Source organism: Lutra lutra, chromosome 6, assembly GCF_902655055.1.
Source record: "Lutra lutra chromosome 6, mLutLut1.2, whole genome shotgun sequence".
Taxonomy (NCBI): domain Eukaryota; kingdom Metazoa; phylum Chordata; class Mammalia; order Carnivora; family Mustelidae; genus Lutra; species Lutra lutra.
In genome coordinates this window covers 138,650,642-138,668,241 of record NC_062283.1, presented here as the reverse complement: position 1 = coordinate 138,668,241, position 17,600 = coordinate 138,650,642, and the positions used below count along the sequence as shown (strand labels likewise).

The window sequence follows — 17,600 nt, the reverse complement described above, 5'->3', positions numbered from 1 at the left end:
CCCCCAAGTCATCTAGGTTTCGCTCCCTGTCTTCAGGTCAGCTGATTTCCGACATTAATTCCATATGGAATCCTGTTCCTATTGCCTGTCCTAGTCACACCGTTCCACTCGCAATTTGGCACTAACTTACCTTTTTAACCTCATTTTCAGGTACTTCCTTCCAAGTATCTAGCATGCTTTGCCTCTGTGCTGTTTCCTGTCTTAGGCGCTCTCCCCTTCCCTTGGCTCCCTACCCTTTCTTCCTGGCACCTGCCTATCTCTTTTAAGATTTTATTTATTTTTGTGTGTGGGAGAGAGCGAGCGAGCATGAGTGGGGGAGGGGGAGTGGGAAGGGACAGAGGGAGAAGCAGGCTCCCCGCTGAGCAGTGAGCCAGTGCAGGACCCCAGGACCCCATCGCAGGACTCTGGGATCATGAGCTGAGCCAAAGGCAGGCGCTTCACTGACGGAGCCACCCAGGCGCCCACTCCCCACCTGTTGAGCACCTACTCCACATTTCCCACCTCTGTGGTACCATCCCTGTTTCCTTGTGCTCCTCACGTGTGTGCAGGTAACATGCATGACTCTACAGCTCAATGAAGCAGGAGACCAGGACTGTCTTGCTTGCACACCACAGAAAAGTTTGAACGAGCTAACTTACTTAGCACCATGAAAGGCTGAGAACAAGGCTAGAGTGTGGGAGTGGGGAATGTCTATCGCACAGATCCAAATAAGTCAGTCTCTCCTCGCCACTTTCTGAGCCAAGTTGGCCTCCTTGTGGCCTTCTCTGTGGAAATGGGAGAAATGGGTGTGGGAAGAGGGAATTTCCAAGTTTACATTTCACCCGGCCTGGCAGCTTCAAAGGACTGGCACATGTGTCCATCTTTGACCAACCATATGAGGAGGAAGTGGGCGCTATGGTTGGCTAAGCCTCTGGGTCTTCTAGCCACCCCTTCCACCCTGGGGCTTCGGGGGGAGCGCTGGAGAGGGTGTCAGGTGGGTGCTGAGATCATGATTGGCCGCATCAGGTGGAAGAGTCATTCCCCAAAGTGTGGGGGGCAGGGGGGAGGGGAAGGGGAAGGGAGCTGGGCAGCCAGCAGATGGCTGTGAGGCAGAATGAAGGAAGCGCTAAAATAAGGAAGCTGTGCTTTCAGAGCACCGAGGAAAGAGCAGGCTGGGAAGGCACAGGGCGCCATCCTCTGAAGCGTGACTGGACCAGATGATCTGGGATCGTTTCATGTTATCGAGAAGGCAGTGGATGCTAAAATGTTTAAAGCTGTTGAGTGGGGGAGTGACGTGATCCAGCTGCTTAGAATGAGAACCTTGATGCCAGTGGGGGTGCGGGGGGAGTGGATCTGTTCTTAACAAGTAATATTTCATGAAGACCTCCTGTGTAGTATTAAGGAATGCTAAGAAGGGGGTAGATTCAAGACTGTCCACCGTGGGGCATAACTGTAGGGAGTGGGAATTAGAGATCAAAGATCTCCACCTCAGGGGTGCCTGGGTGGCTCGATCCATTAAGCGTCTCCCCTCACCTCAGGTCACGGACCGAGTCCCACATCGCCCTCCATGTTTGGCAAGGAGTCTGCTTCTCTCTCTCCCTCTGCCTGCCACTCCTCCAGCTTGTGCGTGCTCTCCTCTCTCTGCCAAATAAATAATCTTTTTTTTTTTAAGATTTTATTTATTTATTTGACAGAGAGATCACAAGGAAGCAGAGAGGCAGGCAGAGAGAGAGGGAGGAAGCAGGCTCCCCTCTGAGCAGAGAGCCCGATGCGGGGCTCGATCCCAGGACCCTGAGACCATGACCTGAGCGGAAGGCGGAGGCTTTAACCCACTGAGCCACCCAGGCGCCCCTAAATAAATAATCTTAGAAGAAATAATCTCCACCCCAGGTGACTGGGAACAGCATGACCTGATCGGAGAAGGGAACGCAAGACAAGGGATAGACTTGGACAGGATGTCAGTTTTAGTTTGAGAAACATTAAAGTAGAGGTGTGGTCAGGAAACCCGTAAGATGTTTTGTAGGCAGGTAGAAATTCAGTCAAAGAAGAAACCAGAATTACACAGTTATATTTGGGAGTAGAAGAGATCGTTCAAGTCTTTCCCAAAGTGTAGGGTACATACACTTGTTCAAGAGCGCAATTTAGGTGACACCTGGACCCTGAACCAGTTTGGTTTTGGTGGTTTAGTGGCTCCTGATGGGCCCTCTAATGTATGCTCCTCCCACTTTCCTGGGCGTCAGGCTCAGCTTCCTGAAGGCAACACTGTTTTATGTCACGCTGTTGTCCATTTAATGCAATGACAGTTTACTTTTTTTTTAAAGCATTTTTCTAAAAGACTTCATTTATTTATTTGACAGAGATCACAAGTAGGCAGAGAGGCAGGCAGAGAGAGAGAGAGGGAAGCAGGCTCCAAGCTGAGCAGAGAGCCTGATGCGGGGCTTGATCCCAGGACCCTGGGATCATGACCTGAGCCGAAGGCAGAGGCTTTAACCCACTGAGCCACCCAGGTGCCCCGACAGTTTACTTTTAAATAACCATACTAAGCACAGTCTTTTGGAAATGACATAACAGTCCAGGCAGCACATACACTTCACAGAAGCAGTGATGGTGGGATGCAAGGTGACCGAAGTTTCGGGAGTGTCTACACAAACCAAAGTGGGTGCGACGGTACAGAGCATAGAGCTAGAAGACAAGAAGGCAAGATCAGGACTTTGGGAAATGTCATCTAAAGATAGGAGAGGGCAGAAAAAAAACAGGAAAAGATGGCAGTCCGGGGTAGAACCTAGATCTTAGGGGAGAAAAAGCCAAAGGAAGTGTGCCTTTCAAGGTGCTGTCAAATGCCTGAGTTCGCTGAGGTTTAGAACCAAGAAAAATTGTTAAGATTTACCAATTCGGAGACATTTGCAAGTTCCCGAAGAGTTGTAATATGCAGTTGCTTAGGGCTAAAGAGTAAAGCGGGTGATGAAGAAGTGGGGAAGAACGTGTCTGTTTAGTCACCTGGAAGAGAGAATGAAGCCTGCGGATGAGCATGTTTCTAGAGCAAGATCGAGCACCGGGAAGGAGGGCGAGAAAGGAGGAGAGGAGGCACTATTGTAAGCATTTGCACAGAGCAAACTACAGGATGGCCATAAAGGCTGGAAACATGGTGAATATATGCTTATAACTGTGGTCCCTTGTGTTCTCCTTATTGAAGCAGTTTATTATTACTTTTTTTTTAATATTTGAGAGAGAGGGAGAAGAGAAAGAGCACAAGGGGGGGCGGGGCGGGGGGAGGAAGAAGCAGACTTCCCGCTGAGCAGGGAGCAGGACGCAGGGCTGGATCCCAGGACCCTGAGATCATGACCCGAGTGGAAGACAGATGCTTAACTGAGGAGCCACCCGGGCGCTCCTGAGGCAGTTTAAGGCTCTGTGCACAGCCGCAGTCCATAGGGTACACCGGCACCTTTCTGTCAATCCCCAAACATGAGTCTGTGATGATGGTCTCAAATGTCCAGACCAAACCCATAAGGAATCAGGGAGAATCAGACTATTTTAAAAAAGGTTTCCAGGGACGCCTGGGTGGCTCAGTTGGTTGGACCACTGCCTTCGGCTCAGGTCATGATCCTGGAGTCCCGGGATCGAGTCCCACATCGGGCTCCCGGCTCCTCGGGAGTCTGCTTCTCTCTCTGACCTTCTCCTTGCTCATGCTCTCTCTCACTGTCTCTCTCTCAAATAAATAAATAAATAATCTTAAAAAAAAAAAAAAAGGTTTCCAGACTTTTTCCAATTTTCAAAAGAAAATGAGATACAGAGATTAAGGAGGTCCAACCACTGGTGGTCACATCCAAGTCTTAAATTCAAAGACTGTTTTCGGGACGCCTGGGTGGCTCAGTTGGTTAAGCAGCTGCCTTCGGCTCAGGTTATGATCCCAGCGTCCTGGGATCGAGTCCCACATCGGGCTCCTTGCTTGGCAGGGAGCCTGCTTCTCCCTCTGCCTCTGCCTGCCATTCTGTCTGCCTGTGCTCACTCTCGCTTCTCTCTCTATGACAAATAAATAAATAAAATCTTTAAAAAAAAAAAAACACACACTAAAAAGTTTTATCTTAAAAAAAAAGAAAAAAAAAAGAAAAAAAAAGACTGTTTTCTGGGGCGTCTGGCTGCTCATTCTATATAGCATGCGACTCTTGACCTCGGGGTCATGAGTTCAAGCCCCACATTGGGTATAGAAGTTACTTAAAAATAAAATCTTTCAGGGGCGCCTGCGTGGCTCAGTGGGTTAAAGCCTCTGCCTTCAGCTCAGGTCATGATCTCAGGGTCCTGGGATCGAGCCCCGCGTCAGGCTCTCTGCTCAGCGAGGAGCCTGCTTCCTCCCTCTCTCTCTGCCTGCCTCTCTGCCTACTTGTGATTTCTATCTGTAAAATAAATGAATAAAATCTTTAAAAAAAAATAAATAAAATCTTTTAGAAAAACAAACCCCCCGCCCGCCAAAGATTCTGTTTTCTGTGACCCTGCCCCAACTAGCACGTGGTGGGGCATTGGAACCCCAAAGTTCTGCAGTTCACTAAAAGCAGTGCCAACTAGTGGCAAGTGTGCCCCCAGCCAAATGGTACGGTCTGGGGGTTTGCACAGAGCCTGAATAATTTTAGAAAGTAATCATCATTTTTATCTTTTCAGGCGTTTTGGCCACAACATGTTTCAAATTTGCCTTTCTTAACTGCTAAACTCCCAAGGGCAGCTAACCAGAAACTGGGACTCAAAACCTTTTTTTTACATCTTCCATCAAATCTTAAGAATGCAGGAGCTTCAATAGATGAAGTACTTCCTGCAGTTCAGTCTATGCGAATCAGTGTCTCTAGACGGACTCCCGGGAGGCAGGTTCCCAGGGGCAGGTTGCCTTGGGGGAGAGAGCGGAGCGACACTTGGGAGGATAAATTGTTTACCTATTTCAGACCTGGACAGTTTTGAAATGTGACGTTACTTAGTTCTTAAACCTGTTTGAATATAAATACAGGTGCTTCCTAAGGTTTTCCTAACGCAGGTTATGAACGAGAAGCTTCAGCACTGCATGGAGCTGACAGATCTAATGCGGAATCACCTGACTGAGAAGAGGGCGCTCCGCCTGGAGTGGATGATTGTCATCCTCATCACCATCGAGGTAGACAGCCGCGTAGAAGGAAACAGCGGCGCCTGACTGGCTCAGCCAGTGGGGGAGGACACTGTTGGTCTCGGGACTGTGGGTTCAAGCCCCACATGGGGTGTAACTAGAAAAAAAAATTTTTAAATCTAAAAAAAATAAAATGAAAATAAAGATAATTTGACATAGAAAATGACAGTGGAAAAGAGCATGGCTTTGTTCTAATTACTAAGTCTATTTGGAAGGGAGGCAAGTTTCAAGTGACTGTGGTAATACTGCAAATGCACATGTGACTTTTGGAGGCGTTGCATTTATGAAGATCGCATTTAGAGAATATTCTAGCTGCACATTTGTAATGTACAACCCAGCAGCAAGAACCTTTGCCTCACATATGGACAGCTTACCATGTGGGAAAGACTTCAGGAGCATTTTTCAATAATCACAATTTTGGAAAAATCATTTAGGTTTTTACCAGTGATTTGCTATGAAACTAACAAATCTCACTTCTTATCATCCTAAGGTCATGTTTGAACTGGGACGAGTATTTTTTCTGATCAAGTGATAACCAGAGAAAAGTATCCGTGCAAAAGATATTCAAGTTCTACAATCAAAAATAAATGCTGTTGGGGGAATCTCTTATTTAATTGGTATCTAATATTTTTTAATCAATGTGATGATCTTTTTCAGCTCCTGTATGTATTGCTGCTTGAATAAAAAGTATGAAGAATCTGGTGCTTGGGTCTTTAACACTGAGAATTTGAAAGGAAGACATTTTAGAAGAACTGTAGAAAGCTTAACACCTAGGAAATCTAGGCAAAGATACTTATTAAAGCCAAAAGTCTTAAAATTTTGGACACTATCCCTTCACCTGTCCCCAGGAAGTCCCAGTCACAGTCCTAAAAGAACCATAGACGAAACTCTGCAGTATTGAAATAAATACATAAGAGGTTCATACTGATAGGAACGAATTTACACACCTACTTCAGATGGCTTAATTTCAGTATGGCTGCTCACTGGCACTTCATTCATCAGTACTACCCATGCTTTTACTACCAATCTAGTCAAAATAGTCTTCCCGGGGCGCCTGGGTGGCTCAGTGGGTTAAAGTCTCTGCCTTCGGCTCGGGTCATGATCCCAGGGTCCTGAGATCGAGCCCCGAATCGGGCTCTCTGCTCAGGAGGGAGCCTGCTTCCCCCCCCCCCCTCTCTCTCTGCCTGCCTGCCTCTCTGCCTACTTGTGATCTCTCCCTCTGTCAAATAAATAAAATCTTGAAAAAAAAAATATTCTTCCCACATATTTTTTTAGTTTCACACATACTTTGGGAAAATGAAAAAATGGCAAGAACAAAGAACTTGACCTTTATGTGCTTACCATCTTAAATTGATAAACATTTTTAAAAAGCAAAGTCCTTTTGGGGTACCTGGGTAGAGCAGTCAGTTAAGTGTCCAACGGTTGGGTGTTGGTTCAGGTCGTGAGCTTGAGCGTGCTTGAGTCTCTCCCTCTCCCCGCCACCCCATGTTCTAAAATAAATCTTTAAAAAGTAAACTTTTTATCTCATTTTTAGGCATAACCCCACTTGTCCCATACACTTCCCACCACCATGAATTTAAATGTTGTTTTTTTCATATATTATAGTTAAATGGGGGGTTAGATACATCCACCCCCCCACAGTTGAAGATCTTTGTATCTTTGACTCATCCAAAACTTAATAGCCTGTTGACTAGAAGCCTTACCAAAAAGTCAGTTAACGCATTTGTTATATTTTTTACTGTATTCTTACAGTAAGGCAAGGTAGAGAAAAGATTTGAGAAGACCCATTTACATACTATATGTACTGTATTTATGGCTAGAACCCACCTGCACATAAATGGAACTGAAGTTCAATGAAACCTGTTACTCAAGGTTCCTCTCTATGAATACAGTATTTACTGTTCTAAATGGAGATACTTAAATTTTGCAACTTTAAGCGCCACACAGGATTTCCCCTAGAGAATGCACATCTATCTATATACCCTTACTATTTTTAAATACGTCTTTGCTCTAATAGTGCAAAGGTGAACATCCTGGTACAATTTCCAGCACACTGCAAGGAGTTCTCCTCGAGAACTGCTGTCTGCTAAGGTACCTATATCCCAAGATTTCCCAAGGAACATGTGGGCATGGAGTTCAAGGAACGCTTTCTAGATGCTCAAGTTCACAGAAGCGCTTATGTAAAGCTGCTGTGCCTGTAGACACACCTGCAGCCAATGCACGAGGGCTATTCTCTTTACCTATCTTCCCTCCTCACCCATCTTCAATTTTAGTTTGGTCCCCTGTATTTAAAAACCTATACATATACTTAACCTACATTTAGAAATCTCTGGGAAGCCAACCAGAACACAATTTAAAATATTGGTCAACGAAGCTTTCTAATTTAATGGGAACCATATAATCCCCCACCTCTTAAGAGGGGCATTTCAATAAAGCTTTACTCCTAGTGCAATATACATAATTTGCTGTTTGGGTCAACTGTGTGTTAATTACAATTTTAACAACAAAATATGAACATTTGGTATCTTCTGGTCATGGCAAAATCCAGCATTTCAACTTACATACAAATATGCTGCAAAGAACATAAGGATGATCAGTAAGAACTCTAAGCATAAAAATTTATTAGGTAAACATTTTGTGGGGGAAATGTAACAGTTTTTCAAGAAGGAAAAAGGAACAGTGTTGGGGCGCCTGGGTGGCTCGGGGTTAAGCCTCTGCCTTCCGCTTGGGTCATGATCTCAGGGTCCTGGGATCCAGCCCCACATGGGGCTGAGCAGAGAGCCTGCCTACCCCTCTCCCTCTGCCTGCTTCTCTGCCTACTTGTGATCTCTCTTTCCCCATCGAATAAATAAATAAAATCTCCAGGAAAAAAAAAAGGAACCGTGTTGAATTTGAATTGTTTATTTTTATTAAATAATCATGGTAGACACCAACTCATTATAGCTACATTCCACTAGATACACTAAAGACAGATGGGATTCATCAGAAATTGCATCTTTTTCAACCAAATTTTATGATAAAAGCTTCAAGTTATTGGAAAAAGGTTTTTTTAAATTTTAAGTTATGTAACAGAAGAAAGATGTTCAAGATCACTTCTGTAACATCAAAATGACCAAGAAATCCTACCAGAAGACCGAGGGGAGCCTAAGTTTAAGTACATTCACCAGTAGCCCTGGAAGCACTCCTCAAAGTGGTATCAAATTTCTGTCACTCATGCGAGTACAGGGATGATTAAGACCAATCTGGATGTGAATTCCTCACCACCTGCGACTAGCTGTATCACCTTGAGCCAATCACTGAACCTCTCTCTGGGTCTGTTTCTTCATCAGTAAAATGGGTTTAAACAGTACACAAGCTCACAGAGTTGCTGTGAGGATTAATGGAATTAAAATGGAAACTATGAGTTTACTGTTGCTACAATCCATCTGAGTAAAAATCCACAGGATTCTGAGATTAAATGGAGGCTGAATCAAACCAGGAACCCCCGCCCAACTTTGAATCCAATTGGGAAACATCAAGGGAGATTTAAAAAGACAGACGTTAGGGGCGCCTGGGTGGCTCAGTGGGTTAAAGCCTCTGCTTTCGGCTCAGGTCATGATCCCAGGGTCCTGGGATCGAGCCCCGCATCAGGCTTTCTGCTCAGCGGGGAGCCTGCTTCCTCCTCTCTCTCTCTCTGCCTGCCTCTCTGCCTACTTGTGATCTCTGTCTGTCAAATAAATAAATTAAATCTTTAAAAAAAAAAAAAAAGACGTTAGCAAATCCTGCACCTAAACAGATGGAGCGGTTCACTTAAAGTAATATTTCCACTCTATAAAATGAGTTGGCTATTCGGTGTAAGCCCGAAACGGCTTTTAAAAATCAACACATTTTTTGGGACGCCTGGGTGGCTCAGTTGGTTAAGCAGCTGCCTTCGGCTCAGGTCATGATCCCAGCGTCCTGGGATCGAGTCCCGCATCGGGCTCCTTGCTCAGCAGGAGCCTGCTTCTCCCTCTGCCTCTGCCTGCCATTCTGTCTGCCTGTGCTCGCTCGCTCTCCCTCTCTCTCTGACCAAAAAAAAAAAAAAATCTTAAAAAAAAAAAAAAATCAACACATTTTTCACGTACCAGGCAGCCGCCACTGGCATTCTGGGGTGCCTTCTCACATATCCACAGCAGTAAGCAGGAGGAATGTTTTTTACATATAAAATCAATATATTATTTCTAGAATCAGAAACATTTTTTTTGCCAAAACATAATCATATTCACCTAGTTTTAACTATTCTCCGGTCTATCACTTAGAGCAGTCTGTCCTAAGTGTGGTGCTCAAACCCGCCCCATCAGCAAACACCTGGGTGTCCGTGATTTATACAGATTCCTGTGTTTTGCAATCAGGATTTATGAGGCAGCAACTAAAGAATGTTTCTTACAACTCTCCAAAAGATTCCCATGCTCACCAAACTGAGTACTGTTAACTACTTACTGGCTTCTCCTCACTTTACAGAGACAGACTTTCAGTAATTCATGAGCACCCTCTTGCTCCATTTAATGTACTTAAGGGCTAAACCACCTCAGGTGACTGAATTCTTTCTTTCCCCAACCCAACCTCCTCATGCTCTCCGCTCCCTGCCTTTACAAAGTGCATGTGTGGGGCCGTGCTGGGAGAGATAAAGATGAGTAAAGGAAGTTTTTCCAAAAACCTCAAATCTACTAACTTTCAATTCTCTCCGCTGCTTATGAATCGCCACTTTTTAAAGATTTATGGTCACTATTCCAAATTCCCTTTCCTCATGGGCTTAACAAAACGGGATTTTTTTTAAAGGCCACATTTTTAAACTCCTTCTGCACAATCTGAAAACACAGAATTTAAATGTTCTTTAGAAGCAAAATGTTTCAGGGTACGTGAATAGCTCAGTCAGTTAAGTGTCCAACTCTTGGTTTCTGCTCAGGTCCTAACCTCATGTTGAGGGACAGAGCTCTGTGTCAGACTCCATGCTCAGCGGGAGTCCGCTTGGATACTCTCCCTCTGCCCTTTCCCTGGCTTGTGCTTGTGCATTTTCTCAGATAAATAAATCTTTTAAAAATTTAAAAATAGGGGTGCCTGGGTGGCTCAGTGGATTAAAGCCTCTGCCTTCGGCTCAGGTCGTAGTCTCAGGGTCCTGGGATTGAGCCCCACATTGGGCTCTCTGCTCGGCGGGAAGCCTGCTTCCCCCCCACCACGCCCCCGCCTCTCTGCCTACCTATGATCTCTGCCTGCCAAATAAATAAATATTTTAAAAAATAAAAATTTAAAAATAGGGACGCCTGGGTGGCTCAGTTGGTTAAGTATCTGCCTTCAGCTCAGGTCATGATCCCAGGCTTCTGGGATCGAGTCCCACCTTGGGCTTCCTGCTCAGCTGAAAACCCACTTCTCCCTCTCCCTCTGCCTGTGCTCACGTGCTTGCTCTCTAACAATAAATCTTAAAAAATAAAAAAATAAAAATTTGAAGATTTAAAAATAAAACGTTTCAACATGTCCTAGACTGTTATGATAAAATAGGCTGGGAAGCATATAGAACTGTAAAGCCTACTCACAGAGATACTCATTCTTTCATGCGATACAACAAATACTTAAGTAGTTAGGATGTGTTACTGCAAGCTACAGTGGCAGAATGACAGAAAGGGCTCCTCCTTTCATGAAGCTTACATTCAAATGAAGACAGGAGGAAAACAACTAATCTGCTCAAAGGGAGAAATGCTCTACAAAGAAATCTATAGACTGGTAGAGAGTTGGTATGAAAAAATCAGAAGAGTGAACACAACAGTTAAATAAACTAAAGAACCTAAAATATATGCAAGATTTAGATAGCACTATTTGAATTGAAAAGCCCCAAACAGGTGAGATCCTGGTTAAGTATGAACTGGACTTTTAATATCCAACTGGACTTTTAATATCCATGAGTCCTAGAAACTTGCTTACCACAACCGTATTTTTTTTTTTTTTAGATTTTATTTATTTGACAGAGATCACAAGTAGGCAGAGAGGCAGGCAGAGAAAGAGGAAGGGAAGCAGGCTCCCTGCTGAGCAGAGAGCCCGATGTGGGGCTCGATCCCAGGACCCTGAGATCATGACCTGAGCCGAAGGCAGAGGCCTTAACCACTGAGCCACCCAGGTGCCCCACACAACCGTATTTTTTGAATACTAATATAAAAGCATGTAGGAGACTGCTTCTTGAACTCATCACATGAAGACGTACAGATGGCAACAAACAAAAAACGATGTAATTCCAGTCAAATCTCAGCCACCAGACCCAGGTCTTTAAATGCAGAGTATTGATCTTAATCTAAAAAGCCTCATGTGGTGTGGGCTCTGGTTACCTTAGAGATTTCATGCTCTAAGCACTCTGATGGCAAGCAAGATTAGTTTGAATACTTGTCCTATGGGCACTACCGGAATCTGATGAACTAGAATCCTTGAATTTTATGTGGCCCTTTCAGATCCTGGGTTTCCTGGCACTGAGGGGTTTCCGGCAGCAGCCAGATTCCCAGCGCCAGGCTGGAAAGGCCTGCGCAGATCAGCCAGCTGGCTATCCTGTCTTCAAACGTTTTAGAAATCGAGGTTTAGACAGACAACTTTTTCAAATGGAGACACTGCTGCCACTCCACAGGTCTTTAATAGGGGTAAACTACCAAAAATGGGACTCTCCCCTACAATGACCAATCACTTTCCAAAAGAAAAACAAGTCAGTATCATACATAGACACACAGATACAAGGAAAAGTAGTTTTTTCTTATAAATCATCACTGATTTCACTTTCAAAGGTAAAAATTCCAAGTCAAATACATTCTATAAGCAGAATTCCAGATGCAGATTTCTTTAAGAACAATTTCTAAATTAAAATAAATGTCTTGCAAAATCAGTTGTGACTACTGAAACACGTGACTTCTTGGAGGAGTCCTTCACCCAACGTGGCTGAGAAAAGCAGCCAGTGTCAAAAGGGTATGTACTGCACGGCTCCGTCTATATAGCGCACCGGGAGAAACACGACTGGTGATGAAGATCAGACCAGCAGCTCCCGCAGCGGGGAGGGTGGGAGGAGGGTAAGTATATAAAATGACAGCATGACAGTTTTTTGAAAGTGGGAGAGCTGATCTGTATTCTAATTGGGACGCTGCTTACACAAATATTTATCTAAGTTCAAAGAACTAAACACCAAAAGGAAAAAAAATTGGGACACCTGGGTGGCTTGGTCAGTTAAGCAGCTGCCTTTGGCTCAGGTCATGATTCCGGGGTCCTGGGAGGGCTTCTCCCTCTGCCTACTACTCCCCGCTTTTACTCTCTCTGGAAAGTGAAGAATCAAATCTTTTAAAAAATTCACTGTATAATTTTTAAAATTTATTTAAATAATCAGTGACTTTTTTCAAAAATATATATGTAATAATCTTATCATGTACTGAGGTATGGTTAAGCCCCATTACATTTATTTTATATGCACACAAATCTGTAAGTTTATTTACATATTTAATATATATAAAATAATATATGATTGTGTCCTCCCCTACTGGACTGTAAGCATCTTAAGAATATTAAGTATAACGAAAAACTGAGGCTTCACAAATGAAGTACATGCCCAAAGCCAAACAATTCAAGGTAGCGAGAACATGATTCCAACTTAGATTGGACTCCAATGCCTATATTCTTCACTAATGTAAATATCCTATACTCTCTCCCCTCTGTTCATAAATACCAACCACTCTGCCTCTTCCAATGATGTCAGAAAGCTATTAAGTTTACTCATTCTATTCCTAACTCAATGCATTACCCTAACATGAAAATGTCTAATGAGCAAAATGTTGATTCTAGAGCAGCAAGGTCCAACAGAACCTTCTGCAGTAATATAAATGTTCTATACCTGTGCTACCCAACACGGTAGCCTATACCCACATGTGGCTAGCGTGACATTAATTTGCATAGCCACATGTGGCTAGTAGCGACTGAATTGGGACAGCACACTTCTAGAGAAATAATATGAAAAGTACATGCCACAGAAAAAAGTAACTTATCAAAATAGGAAGGCAACTCAACAATGAAACAACTCAAGGTAGATGTGTATAATGAAAGAGTAAGGCTGAGAAATGCAGAACCACTTGGGGCACCTGGGTGGCTCAGTTGTTTAAGAGTCCGACTCTTGATTTCAGCTCAGGTCATTACCTGAGGATCAAGAGATCAAGCCCCACATCGGGCTCTGAGCTCCGTATAGAGTCTGTTTGTCCTCTCACTCTGCTCCTCCCTGTGCTGTGCTCACTCTTACTCTCTCTCAAATAAATAAATAAAATCTTAAAAAAAAAAAAAAAAAGAAAAGAAATGCACAACCACCAAACATGTCACAAAACTGTCTATTTTTCACACATCTATTCACCCTTCAAGATTCAGCGTAAACACCGAGTTCATTTATACTACCACTACACTTTGGGTATGTGTAGTGTAGAACTGCATATTAAATAGGAGACTGTCTTCTTCCCACTGGACTTTGAGCATCTTAAAAACAGATATTAACATATACAGCACCAGCACCTCCTACCTATATCCAGAAGCTTTCCACAATAATAAGCATTTGTTCATTCAGTTCTAGTGGGAAAAATTATCTTCTCAGGTCCTTCAACTACAAATTCAATTCAATTCTGCAAGCACTTGAGTACCAGCAACAGACAGAAAAGGGAAGTCCCTGTAAAGAACTGAGAGAGGGGATGGGAGGGACAAGATATGGGTAGACAATAAGAGCGAACACATAAGTGTGTGCTGTAGGGTAGACCAGCACCTGTCAGGAGTCCTGATGGTAAGAGAAGCTGGAAAGCAGTTTAAGAACAAAGCAGCCATTATCAATTCTGCAATAGCAAAGGTGTAAGATAATTCACTGTATCCCCAATCTATTACTCAGGAAGTCTACTGGATTTAAAAGAAAAAAATCAAGGAAAGCCTTCCAGATTTATCCTGGCTCCACTCACACTACTCATTTCAGGGTCCCATCCTACTTCTTATACCACAAAGCCAAAACTGTTCTCAGAACAAATCTTACTAGATCCAAAGTTTCCATGACAATCTCAGAGCAGAAAATGGAATCGTTTTCTTTCATACACAAACCCTGATTATCTTTAACATCCTTTAGGTCCCCAAAATGTGCTATTTGGAAGAGTTACACAGTAAGTCTCGAAATCTATATATGCAGCATCTGGAGCTAACAGTTAAGTAACATAGTTTGAATTAACTTCTTAAGTTAATTCCTACTTCTGTTTCCTCAAAGAATCAATAGGGAGGGGGTGCCCTATGAGGAGTCTGCAAATTCATAGACATCAAGGCATTATCTGTAAGTCAAGTCAAGTTGAAAGTATTACTATCACGTAGAAGTTTGCAAAACAGTAGACTAGGAAACAACAGTTCTATACTAGAACTTCTTCAGATTTTTAAAAATCACCAGCAAGTTTTCACATCTCCATCAGTACACAGATTGTTCACAACAAAAATCAGAGAAAAATCCGTTTAGCTTTCCTAGACTGAATGACCATGGGCTGGTTAATTACTTAACTTCTTTGAGCCTCCCATCTCAAATTTAAGATTGTGGGCTTGAGACTAGATGCCCTCAGAGGAAAAACTGACTTAATTAACAAAGATAATTACTTACAGATTGACTTCAACAAGACTTCTGGTTCAATCCTAATTCACCCATAAACAAGAAAAATACAAAACTATGGTAGTTACTAAAATATGTCATAAATTCTCTGATACTCCACCCTTCAAGACATGGAGCTTAATACCTATGCCCTTGGCTACAGGCTGGACTTAAGTGACTTTCTTTTAACTAACAGCATGAGGCAGTGGTGTGTGGCTTCCTCCTTGCTCTAGCTTGGATCATTTGCCCTCAGGGAAACAAACTACCACCATGTTGTGAGGACACTCAAGCAGTCTGTTGGGAGAGCTGAGACCAGCCGATTGCCAGCATTAACCTGCCAGAGTGTGAGCCACCTGGAAAGCAAATCCTCTAAGCCCAGTCAACATCTTGACTGTAACCTCCTTAAAGACCCTGACCCAAAACCACCAAGCTAAACGAGTCCAGATTCCTGACCCAAGATAAGCAAATGTGTATTATTTTAAGCCATGAAGTGTTGGGGTAATTTGTAATAGCAAGAAAAGTAATCTGCCAGTGTTTTTCAAAAAGTGGACCTTGATTCATTTGTGACTGATGAAATCAATTTAACCGACACAATCAGGCTTAAGTTAGAAAAAAAAAAAAAACTGTACAACTCAAAATAACAAGTACTATTTCCTAAAAACTGTTAAATCTTACATACTGTGTAAACCAGGTAGCATTTAATACACGTTTATCTTAGAATTATAACCAAAAAGGTATGAAACCCAAAAGCCAACACCAATAGGATTAAAACAAAAAGTTCCCCTAAAGTATAAGGAATCCTTCAGGGAATATGGACTGAGAAATTACGAACTATAAAATAAACATTTCCAATACACTTTATAACCAGACCAATGAAATATAAGACACTCTCAAAAATACATCTTTTCTGACTTACATTTTAAACTTCATGTAAAACACAGAAGACGTGGTAGACTTAAACATGTAAAAACTTGTCATTTTCCTAATTTAAGAGGTCAGCCAGGAGAACATCCTTATAAAATTATGTACTGAAAAAGCTGCTCTGGGATCTACCCACATCTATTATTTCCTCTACTACTTTTACTATCAGTGTTAAAGGAAATTCCATCTTCCACTTCAGCCCACATGCACGACAAATTTTTGCCCAAAAAAAAAGGTAAGTACAGTACTACTAAATAGCTTTCTGCCCAATGTCCAAGTCTCACGGAAATTATCCTCTTCAGAACACAAACAAGTGCATACTTTTCTTATTTCAGCACAATATGCATCAAAACTTTCATCAGCACATGATTGTAGAATATTTATGCATAATTCAACTTTTGATGAATCCACTTAGATTATTTGCTTACACTGTGATTTTCTTTTAAGTAAATGTGTGAAACTATTTTTGAACTCCTAATTTACCAAATTCATTTTCAAAATACCAAAATAAATCAGTGCATAAGCACTAAACAGATGATTTAACTTCTTGTTTTTCTCATTACTGAACTCACGGCGTTTGTGGCTCTCCCACATCCAGACTGACAGCTTTCCTTGTCCCAATCCTGAGATACACTACTAGTTCTTCTTTGCAATGACTATTTTCTCCCCAGCCTTTGCATCTGTATCCACCTAAGTATTTCCACTTCAGCAAATTGTAGAAAGCACATAGAACTGGTATAGAATTCCTTATAATGCTATTACTTTGTGATGGTGACTAAAAATCAAAATAATTTGCATACTTGGCAAAATTCAAGCACGCATGCCTAAGTCTTGAGAAAACTGGCAGCAAAGCAGCCCTGTTCTCAAGAGCAGCAGCTCCTGAAGACAAGACCAGGATGCTCCTGGCAACACCTTCTCTAGGAATGAGATCCAGAGTTTCAGGAATAAACCCTGGTTCATTTCTGTACAACTGCCTAAGAGTACTGGGAAACTATTCACTGGTCTTAAGAATAAGCAGTTACTTTGAGACTCGAGGCCAATACTCTAGACACAATGGCTAAAACTAACCCAAAACTTTAACATCAGTTTTGCCCACTTTTTCCTTTAGTTTCCCTCAAGTCAGTTCCCTCTCCATGTAAGCAGTCCATCAGACCATGAACTTGAAAGTTCACAGTCAAGGTCTAAAAGAATTAAGAACCCAAAGATCGCTAACTACGTCTACCAATCAGAGTCAATTTAGTTTCCCAGTAAGATGAAACAGACTTCAACTGCAGAGCCAATCCAAGGAACCTGGCATGCCTGTCTGAAGGCCAACTTTGATGTGTTAGTGATAGCACACTAGAAATACTTCTATGAGGGTCAGAATTTAGTTTTGCAGGTAGACATTTAACCACTTAAGTCATTTATCTAGCTGATCAAAGAATAAGAAAGTTCAAGGCAGGTATGTATGAAATCTATTATTCAGTTTTGGACAACTAAAGTTACACAGCTGCTTACTTTGTCTTCGAAGAAGGAATTAGTAATCAGTAGCCCTGGGTAAAACTAGATAACTAAATCAAAATCACATCTTTAGGAGGGGACACTTATGTATGTCAAATTAACGGTCTTGAGTTATTAATCTTGCCTTAAATATTTTGGGAAATATGTGCCAGAGCTCTGTGCTAAAGTCTGGCCCTGTAAACCAAAATGAGTTCAACATGAAACTAAGGAACTTACACCTAAATTGCATACTTTAAAACCAAAGAGAATCCTGGAACCTGCTACTTCCATTTCCTTAATAATCAAGCCATATTCTTTTTAAGTCTCCAAAATCCTAGATTATGTAAAACACAGAAATCATTAAACCCAGTTCTCAAAAAATTAGGTTGTACTTGCAAAGATATAAAATTCTAGCAAAATGGAAACAACACAAAAATAAACTTTCAAATGTTAATA

The 17,600-nt window shown here is 42.3% G+C and overlaps 1 protein-coding gene across 2 annotated transcripts in view; it reads left to right on the top strand.

Annotated features, from left to right (window-relative positions):
* Window positions 1-5,819, top strand: part of RMND1 (required for meiotic nuclear division 1 homolog) — a 43,436-nt gene extending 37,617 nt beyond the window's left edge. Inside the window, exons 11-12 of one of the 2 annotated variants that reach the window (XM_047734899.1) lie at window positions 4,970-5,113; window positions 5,613-5,819. In XM_047734899.1, the coding sequence (XP_047590855.1) occupies window positions 4,970-5,113; window positions 5,613-5,654 (186 nt within the window). In that variant the 3' untranslated portion in view covers window positions 5,655-5,819. The remainder of the gene's footprint in view (window positions 1-4,969; window positions 5,114-5,612) is intronic. The other variant, XM_047734900.1, reaches the window with a different exon arrangement.
* The last annotated feature ends 11,781 nt before the right edge of the window (window positions 5,820-17,600 follow it).